The 10,624-nt window shown below is 38.3% G+C and overlaps 1 protein-coding gene across 15 annotated transcripts in view; it reads left to right on the top strand.

Annotated features, from left to right (window-relative positions):
- Positions 1-6,360, top strand: part of PICALM (phosphatidylinositol binding clathrin assembly protein) — a 106,129-nt gene extending 99,769 nt beyond the window's left edge. For 11 of the 15 annotated variants that reach the window (XM_028501020.2, XM_028501019.2, XM_007124916.4 and 8 more), the window contains 2 exons: positions 3,108-3,210; positions 4,482-6,360. In XM_028501020.2, the coding sequence (XP_028356821.1) occupies positions 3,108-3,200 (93 nt within the window). In that variant the 3' untranslated portion in view covers positions 3,201-3,210; positions 4,482-6,360. The remainder of the gene's footprint in view (positions 1-3,107; positions 3,211-4,481) is intronic. The other 4 variants (XM_024131623.2, XM_028501021.2, XM_007124917.4 and 1 more) reach the window with 1 other exon arrangement.
- The last annotated feature ends 4,264 nt before the right edge of the window (positions 6,361-10,624 follow it).

A 10,624-nucleotide genomic window follows, 5' to 3' on the forward strand; every position in this document is an offset into this window, starting at 1 on the left:
ACATGAAATTTTCTTTCTTTGGTGTTGAATGGGAGTAGAATGAAGGAGTAACCATTTTTATTTATGATCTTTAGTGTACTGATAGAATTCTTTTTTAAAAATTCCTTTATTCTCCGTATGTTTGCTTTTTTATAAAGTTAACTTATGATTTCTGTACTCTTGTCTTTACTATACTAAACACACACTACAGCCAAAAAAACATCTTTGCTCTGGAGATAAAAACAAAGATTTTTGGTAACATTAGATTTTTTTTTTTCTATTTCAACATTTTTTTTTTTAAAGGTTGAGTAGAGTGGCGGCAGGGGTTGAAGGAATGTCAACTGAGAGTTGCCATCATCAATTACTTGTACATTTTAGTATTTTTATTTATATGCGACTCTTCTTTCACTGCTTCTCAGTATTTCATTTTCCTATAAAATGAGAAGACTTTAAGTATGTCTGTATTAGACTAGTGAGACTGACTGCTTTGTTTAAATGGCATATTTAGTTGTGAGATAGGTCGATTTAATTTGAACAAACTGATAGCTGTACTAATTTTTTAGCTCTGTGGGAATTTTGGTATAGAGATTGTTACTTGAAATAAATGAGTGAAAGTCTTTTTCTTTTGTTTGGGGTGTGTGTGTGTGTGTGTGTGTGTGTGTTGGCATATTTGTAGTAGAATTTTACTGGAATGGTCAGTTACAATTTGTCTTACGCTGGCTTGTAAAATATGGTGATTTTGTAATTAATGATGGTCATTGGATTTTTTCTTTTTTTAAATTCCTTATCCTCCAGTGCGTAGCAGCCCTACATGTTCTTTAGTCTACTCCGAAGAATTACAAGTAAAGGAGGGTTAACGTGACTTTCTCAGGCTCTTTAAATCCTGCTGCTTCTCACCCACCAGGATCCTGTTGCTCCTTTGTGTACTTTGTTCTTCCTTCTTTCCTTGAGCATTAACTGGACAATTGCAGTATGTTTCCTTTCCTTCTGCTTCCTTATTTACTCGCTGAGCTGACTACCTTCTCACCAGTGCATGATGTGCCTATGCTTCGGTGCGGGCGCCAGGAAGGGGTGGGGCCAGCTGGTGAAGGGCTGCTCCATGGCTCAGTCCTTGGCACTCTCTGCAGTCAGCCAGTCCAGTCTGGGCCAAGGTTTCATCTGCTTGAAATGGGTGTTGATGATATGAAACTTACTGCAGGGATATTAAGTCTTGTTTTCTCATGTCTTAATTTAGCTACATATTTTTTATAGGTATAAGACATATGTATGTGTTTATTTTGCCAATTTAACAGAATAGTAGAAGTATTAGCTAGAAACTAGCACTTCTTCCCTCAAGGAAAATTGATCCTCTTCAACATTGTTTTTAAGCCTCCAGGACTTTTCTCCAGCAGTATGCTCACATATGGAAAAGAACAGAATTCTGATGTTCCCTTTGACCATATTCTTCAGGGGCATTTTCCTCTGAGACTGTCAGGTCTTCAGACTGCTGCCCTCATGAAAATTTGATTTAAGAAGATGTTTTAGTGTGGGGCTCTCATGGGAGACTGTTGATTTTGGATGCTTATCTATCTGCAGTAAGCAGGGGGTTTTTGTTGTTGTTTTTTAACTTCAAATGAAAAAGAAAACATGTTTTGCAGAAAAACCCAGTTAATCTTAAACTCCCTCCAGCTCAGGGATCACTTTACTTAAAATCATTTCACTTCTGAATGGTCCTCCTGGTTGGTCTGAAAGGTGAGGAGGAAGTGTCTTTCTAATTAAGTTGCACCTTATTCTGTCTCGGCACGGATGATACTTGAATCTCTAAACCCAGACCTGCTGTCCTGTCCTCCCATCTGTAGCTGCTTGTGTAATTCCATGAACTTTTCCATTGTCTCTTCCCATTGTCTTTGAACATTTATTTCTGAGAACAAGGTATGGATTAAGAAAATGACTCAACCACTAATATAACTGAAGATTATTTCTAAACCTGTAAATTAATCTTGGCATCAAAACAAAAAATTGCCTATACTTGTGGTGTAATATTCATTGAAAACTCATTGGCTCTTCATTCTCTATAGTGCTTTTCTTAAGAAAATAAAAAGGTAGAAATGAGATCACTTTGACCCAGCAAAGACAGATTTTGAGCCTTGAAATCCTTTATAGGAATTCAAATGTTGAGGTATGAATTGAAACTTATTTCTACTTAGTCTTCACTTTGATTTAATGCTCAGTTGAGCATTCCTGTGCTTGCATGCCTCTGCAATCTGATGCAGGAGGAGGAAAAAATTAAAAGTTTGTTCCAAACTAAAATGGCTCATATTTGGTTTAAAATACTCTTAAAGTAGGCTCGGTGAAGGAGATACATATATGAAATGAACATCTTGGTACTTTAGGGATACTAAAGGATATGTTATGGAGTTCAACAGTCTGCTTGCCTTACTGTATATTCAAATTAAGCAACAGGAGCAAATTCCAAGAATCAAGTGAATGTATTCTAACAGGAAGCTGAACCAAAGATCTTAAGTATTCCATGTATTCAGGGCAGTATACGGGGTAGTTGGACCAGATAACCTCTAAGCTCCTTCTGCCTCCCAGAGTATAAGCATCAGCTGTGGCATGTCCAGATAAACAGGCAGGAGACAACTCCATGTCAAAAAAGTGTGAACACTGAGAACAGGACTTTCCACGTCTTATGAGGAAGGAAGGAAAGGGTATTGCAGCTAGATGTGTTGGGTCTGGACTGAGGTCAGATTTGACACAGCGTTTGACAGACTGGACACAGGAAGCCATCTTCTGTGGCTCACAATTAGGCTGTGGTTCCCGTCTTCCCCTCTCCCACACACACATACAATAAAAGTCTTAACCATGGGTCAGCTTATTTCGACCTTTTCGGGTAAAAGACTTTATTCCTTTGGAATTCAGAAACAATAATTTGTTTTCTGAAAAACACATGCCATTGGATACCCTTTAACTTGACGTATGACTGAAACTTTTGTTTTAATAATTCCCCCTTCTGCAAGGGCTGCCATCATATTTATTAAAGATGACAAAACAAAAACCACTTCTTCTTTCATTACATTTTCTGCTTTCATGTTCTGTCATTCTGAGATCTTTTTTTCTTTCCCTCTCTCTGTCTTCTTTTCCCCCAGCTGTCGGCAGCATCCAGCCCCTCCAGTCACAGTCCTCACAGAGCTTCAGGAAAGGACCCTTTTGCAGAGCTCTCTTTGGAGGATTTCTTATAAATCACTTTAGGTATTGCTGCTTGTTGGGGGAGATGGGGACTTAAATATCAATACTTTTAAAAAGTACCAAACATTAAGCACAATTTACTCTTCTCCTTTGTTTCTTTAAAGGACTCTAGGTTCCCTCTCTTCCTCCTCCTCCTCTGTTCTTTAGGTGAAGAATAGATCAAGACAGGGCATAAGGACAAAGAACTTTTGGAAAATATCTTTAACATTATTAGAAGATGTGAAATCAAAGGACCATCTCACATATGTACATATAAGCATCCACTGTGCACAGCAGATGGATGAGCTCAAACACCACCCGTTAAAAACTGGGTGTTTTATTCAGTCTTAAAAGATTTATAGAGAACAACACAATTTTACACACTGGATTCAAGCTTTATGAGGAGCATCTTTAGTTTTAATATGATGGCCAGGATTCATTGTGAAGAATTCATTTTAACAATTTCTTTAAAGGGTTATATTTTTATGTACACCTTTTTCATTTTAAAATTGTAGTATTTTCCAAAAAAACAGCTTATATATTTTTTTAAATTAAAGGCAAGTGAATACTCAGTGCCCTTTTTGATAGAAAGATTCTGCTTTTGATCCACACTGCCTCTTTTCCTGGAAGACAATGTCATTTGTTCTTCTTGATGCCATAACCCCCAGTGTAGATACACCTTCTGGATCTTTGAGAGTTTGTACTCTTCTGATTTGACAACAGTTTATTAGCACATCTGTTTCAGTAATGTCTTTGGATGAGCAGTTTAAAGGATAAAGATATCATGAGTGAAATATCTGAGTGACTAGTTGACACCCTATTGAAAAGTATTCTTTTGTAGATCTTTCAGATTTTGACTTATATTAGAAATTTTTAGTAAACATAATATTACCGTTCCCTTAATTATCTCTGATTTTATTATAATATTTGGAAATAATATTTCACATTTTGCTCGCTGCCTAAATGAGATTTTTATGTGGAATATTTGTGTTCATGGAGAGATTTTCTGAACTTGTCATGGAAAAATCATTCGTTCATCTTCTTTCTTCCGATATCCCTTGGTTTTTAGTAATTAGAAAGATATTTGGAAGTTCCTGTAATTATGCTTCAGATATTGAGTTCTGGCTCATGATAAGCTGATAATTCTGACTTCGTTTTGTAATCAGGGTTTGTGATAAGCATGCCATGAACACTTCCAGGCAAGTTGAATAGTAAGAGGCACAAAGCATTTTTACTTATGAGAAGATATCCTACAATGCAGTGAATTAACTTACACTCTTTTTTTTCCCCCCCAGATACAGTTTATGTAACTAGATGGAAGAGAATGGAATTATTCCAAAAAGACAAGTGCTCAAGCAGCAAATACTTACTTCCAGCAAAATCCAAACTGCTGTCTCTTAAACTCTCATTAGAATGCTACAGTAACCCAATGAAGGCCCATGAAGGAAATTGGGACTAGTCTATACGAGAACGTATCAATACAGTTTATAAAGCCAAGAATTACCATGAATTCAGACTGTCTTTTTGGTGACTAATTCTTCAGTTCTTTCATCTCCTATTAATACCCATAATCAGTAACCTACCAAGAAAAGCCCTTATTTGGAAAGAGTGAAAATTTGTATTTGGAAAAGCTGCCTGGAGAGAAGAGCTGTGTCCTTTACTGTAATGCAACAGGACTCTTTTGGGGGGGATCAAATCATAATTCTTAATTATGCAGTATCTTTCTTTTCTCCAGTCCTCACAGATACAGAAACAGTAACTAAAATTAACTTTTCTTTTTTAAAAATTATATATTCAGTTTGCAGTAGACATTCCTTAAGTATTTGTATTTATTTATGATTATCAATTTACATAACATTAATATTGTATCAAACCTCCTTATGAAAATGAGTATGGATGTACACAGTATGTTTGATTTTTATCCATAAGAATGAATCTGATTCAGAATGCTTTTCGGCTGACATACAGAGCACTAAATATTTTAAGGCAAGTCCATAGGTCCGAATCGCTTAAGAATTCTCAGTTTCTATGGGATTTAGGGAAGCATTATAAATGCATTAATCCTTATAGTCAATTCTGTGCCTAGGATTTTGCAAGGGAACAGTTCACAGAACTGGGAAAAGCACTACATTTTAAATTCAGCATTAGTGCATTGGGAAGGAACTTTACTGCTTTGTGCTTGGCATGTCATTATTTTCGATTTGACATTAGGGCCTTTCCAAAATGAATGTGAGGAATTGCTTTCACTTCAAGACTTTCCTTCTTTTCAGTAAAACTCTAGGAGGTGTTATGGGGGGGGAGGGGAGGGGACAAAATCCTTGAACCTTTTATTTGGCTCATGCCATGTTATGATCATGTACCTTTTAAATAAGGGGAAATAGTATCTTTAAAGTTAATGTCTAGCCAAGAGTTTAGTTAACGAAGAATTAAGCTGCACTGTTGATCGGTGCTTTGTGTAAATACATCTTAACATTTGGGTTGAGAGGGGCCTTAAGAAGGACAGTTTGTTGTAGGAAAGCAATTCTGTACATGAGTTAAGCATACTTGTTGCATTGTCTCTGCAGATTCTATTTTTGTTTACAATATTAAAATGTATGTTAGCAAAAATGGGTGGATTTTCAAATAAAATGCAGCTTCCACAAAACTTTTGTTATGGTATTCTGGTCTGAGGCACATTTACTTTTTTCCTCTTTTCTTTATCATTGGTATTATTATTTTTTGCTAATAAAAGTATACCCAAGTGATTATATTTGATGATTTAATAAAATGTAAAATTTATTTCTCTTTTAACTTAACTTCCAAAAAGCTTGATCTTGGTACTTTTTGTTACCTTCTAGACACTGATAAACTGAACTGCTTATTAAAACTGTTCATTTTTGTCTTTTGATCAGATGCCTTCGGTCAGGTAAGTTTAAGGGAGAAAATGCTTTGAATTTGACATATTGATGCATGTGATTATGTCTGCCAAAGAAACCTCTGACTGTATCGTGTTTCATGTTGAATAGTAAGTAGGACTCAGAGTACATGATAGAGGGACTAAAAGCTTTGCATTGATAAATGTCTGCATACTATTTGCCATGGTTGGAAAAAATAGTCTTTAACCAATATACTTTGTTAATTTTACCACTTTTTAAGTTTCACTATTATTAAACCATTTTCATACAGACTGGAAAATGTACTTTTGTAAGTTAACTTCCTTAACATCATCACAGATTTTGATTTGTCTCTCCTGGTGGTGTTTGAGTGGATGTTATATTTGAGGTCTATGGCTTGTTCCTTTTATACTACATTTTTTTTTTCAACATATTCAAGTTTGTGAAATCCTTCATAAACATTTCCATCTTATTGTTCAAACTTTTGGACTTGTTGGATTAGTATTATCCACATTTTGCCATTTTACAGATTGGAATAAGGAACTTGCTCAGGTTGACAAACTAACAGACGTTGGAGTCGGGTCGTTGTTCCATGGTCCATTGTTCTGTCTGTGCATAAACTGAAAAGGGAATTATTTCCCTCTGTGGTCTAGCCTGATGACCACTCTCTATTCTCAGATGGTCTTCTCCTGTGAAGCATGCTTCCCACCTCCTGCTCTGATGTCCAGACATCATTGACAGGGAAAAACACAAAACACATGAGCATGTTAACTTTAATCAAAATGTAACAAGTGAAGTAAGTCAGCTGTTGAATACATAAAAAAATACATAACTAAATCAGGTTATAAACCTGTATATGCCCCCACCATCTTACTACCCAGCTAACAAGTTGGTAGTGGCTGCAGAATGAGATTAAGATTGTTAGCAGAGGGCAGCTAACCCATCCCAGATCATTTGCAAAATTTTTTCTTTTAACATCTCATTATTATTGTTCATTATATTTTTAAGATATACTTTTCTTAACCATTGACTGTGAGAGTCCATATTTAGAAAGAGGCCTTATGTTAGAGCAGGAATCTTTTACTTCTCCACGAGCCAACAAAACATTACCCCTGGAAAGCAGGTCTTTATGGGATAAGTTTCCCCTTGAACTAAAGTAATTCCAAGGCTCTTCTCCTGTTTATTGTCACTAATAAACATGTTGCCAAATTCTTGAGAATTCAGAGTACTGATGTAAATGCTTATTCTCCAGCACTCAATGGAGAAAAACAGAATCTCTCTATTCAGGAGAGGGTGGCTCCTGTGTGTTCAGCAGTGGCTAGCTCACAGTATATGGAAAGGCCACAGAATTCAGCCAGGTGAACTTAATCTATCTTATCCTCGGGAAAAGATGGCTCCACAGCTTCCATCAGTGGCCTTTGCATCTAGCTGAGATCTTTGTTCTGTCACATTTGCTGCCTTCCGTGGGTCTGACTACACCTAGAATTCTGCAGTCTGTATAGGCTCTGAATGGAAAGGCTGCAGTATCATCTTCCATGCAGTCTCTCTCAGAAAACCTCAAGCTGATTCCTTGCTTTTACTAAGAATTGGCATTCTATTTAGTGTGTCACCAACCAGAAATGTTTTCTAAGTCTCTAGCTAGTATTTTAGTCTAATTTTGCTATAAGTACTTAGGAAATGTCCCCTTTGTTACTGATGTAGCATGCAGGTGTAGTTTTTATGCTGTATGAACCTACCCACATTGTCAAAAGTTAAGGTCTTTCTGTGGTGTTACTATTGGGGCAGGTGTGACCATTCTGAGGCAGAGTAGGTTACGCTGGGTTTAGGCATACACCTAGAGGGAGAGAAAAGCAAGGAGAAAGCTTTATGGAAACTTCACTTCCTAATAAGTTCTCATTCCAAAGAGCTTTTCCTTTATCTGCTACAAAAGCTAATTCCAAAGTTGGTTTTGAAATAAAAGTCTCTGTGTGAGAATCACCTGGGGAGCTAAACCTCAACCTGTCTGAGCCTTCTGCAGTCAGGCGCCTGCCCGTCTGCCTTGATCCTGGGCACTTGGCAGCTGTCCTGTACTCTTGATAAATAAGCACTGGGTTATTGTGACCTTGTCTTGGAGTGGAGGCAAAGAAATATCAGAAGAGAAGTAAGCAGCCCCCTCTCTCCTTCATGAACCTGGACTCCGGGGTCTGCACTGATGTGCAGAACTTGCAGTTGATTTGCTTGACATTTCAAGAACACTTCAAATGGAAGTATCAAGCACACTGCACTGGCACTGCCATCTAGTTCAGTGGCATCCTAAAAGGCAGTGAAATCTGCGTTTCTCTCATCATTTTTGTCCTGAAGTAGGGAAGCAACTGAAAAGCTCTTCACTTTTGTGTGATTACTCATTGATGGCAGATGTCATGTACCTGGAGGAGGCAGAGGCACTGCTGTAGGAGAGGAAAGACTCAGGGAGAGATCCCAAGGAAGCCAGCCAGCAGTCTTCAGAGGCAGGTGCAGGAATGGCCGCGCCAGTGTTTGCTGCTCATAACAGCTATTGCTAGGAGCTGACCTTTTGACAGCTATATTGAAATGTAGAATTTGGAATTCATGGTGGACAGAATTTGTATCACTATGGATCCAAAGTACAAATCAAGGAATGACAGTTTGCTTCATCCGATAAAGGTACGATAAACTGGTGTCATATTGACGTAAAAGGAAGACGAACGAAATAGCATAATGTGAAATGATAGAAAATACATATTATAGACTCTGTCCCTGGTTCCTGGCACAGAGCTCCTAAAATCCCTATTATTTCCTACTTGATAGGCGAGCACTAAGAGCATCTTTTGGTCTTTGACCCTAGTTCCTGACGCAGTTTATAAATCCCTTGGAATTTCCTGGGTGATAGGAGTGTTTTTTGTTCTAATGGGGCGACTCTTGATAGGTTCCTGGATAGCTTCAGGATGGGGGCCGGTCAGAAAGACCAAGAGATGATTAGAAGCTTGGAACTTGGAGCCGCAACCTCATCCTCCAGGAAGGGGGAGGGGGCTAGAGACTGAGTTAATGATCAGTTGTTCCCTTGTGAATGAAGCCTCCATAAAAATGATAATATTAAGGAGTTTAGAGAGCTTCCAGGTTGTGAACATATCCATGTGCCAGGAGAGTGGTGCACCCCAACTGCATGGGGACAGAAGCTCCTGCATTCGGGACTCTTCCAGACTTTACCCTATGTGTCTCTTCATCTGGCTGTCCATCTGTATCCTTTGTCATATCCTTTATTATACAATAAACTGGTAAAGTTTAAGTGTTTTCCTGGATTCTGTGAGCCATTCTAGCAAATTATTAAAACGAAGAAGGGGGTCGGTCGCAGGAGCCCTGATTTATAGCTGATCAGTCAGGAGTACAGGTGACAACCTGGACTTGTAATTGGCCTCTGAAGTCGGGTGGGGGGAGGCAATCTTGTGGGACTGAGCCCATAACCTAGGGGGTTTGTGCTAAAATTGGTGTGGAAAACCCACACATCTGGTGTATATTGTGTGAGTAAAGGAGAAACACAAGTGTTTTTCTCATACAAATAATAAACCTAATAACTGAGGTGTTTCTGTGATTGAGATGGCATTTCAAAAGAGTATTTATATAAGCCAGTTTGATTAGCATCATATATCTATTTGGGGAAGGGGGATGGAATTCCCTCCAACATAAATTCCAAGTGAGTTAAGTATAAATGTAAGGAACTATAAAGATGAAGGAAAATACAGGTGACTATCTCAGTCAAATAGAAAAAGGGGAAGGATATGATTAAAAAAACAGTTCACCAAAGATGAAAATACTAATGACCAATGAAAAGAGTTTAGTAGTAACTGAAAAATTAAAATGAAAACAACAGTGCTTTCCAAGTGTAAGGCTGTTCTGAGTGGTTTTGGACAGATTGTTCATTTAATCAAGTCTGTGAAGGAGGCACCTTTGTTATACCTATTTTATAGATAAGGGTACAGGCCTAGCGGCTGGGGTAAGTCACTTACTGTGTGATCCTTAACAACTAAGTGGTTGAGCTGCAGTCCTGAGCCCTTATGGTCTGGCTCCAGGTCTGCCATAACCACTGTGCTGTACTCTTATGGAGGATGCCATTTTGCCTGTCAAACGGCGTCTGTATCTATAACAGCATGGGCAAGAGTACACAGAGTTTGATTGCTAATCTAAAGCTGAAGTGAGTATAAACCAGTACACCTTTTTTTTTTTTTCTTTTGGTGATATGTTGTCAGAAGACTTGAGAGTTCTTACCCTTCACCCAGCAATTATACTTTTAGAAAATGTACCCAGGTGAATAACCTGGGTGTCGGGTTTTAGCTAGGGGACTTCAATTGCTGTATAGCACATAAGTTTAAAAATAGGAATTGTGGGGCTTCCCTGGTGGCGCAGTGGTTGAGGGCCTGCCTGCCGATGCAGGGGACACGGGTTCGTGCCCTGGTCCGGGAAGATCCCACATGCCGTGGAGCCTGCGCGTCTGGAGACTGTGCTCCGCAACGGGAGAGGCCACAACAGTGAGAGGCCCTCGTAACGCAAAAAAAAAAAAAAAAAAAAAAAAG

Source organism: Physeter macrocephalus, chromosome 16 (genome assembly GCF_002837175.3).
Source record: "Physeter macrocephalus isolate SW-GA chromosome 16, ASM283717v5, whole genome shotgun sequence".
Lineage (NCBI taxonomy): Eukaryota > Metazoa > Chordata > Mammalia > Artiodactyla > Physeteridae > Physeter > Physeter macrocephalus.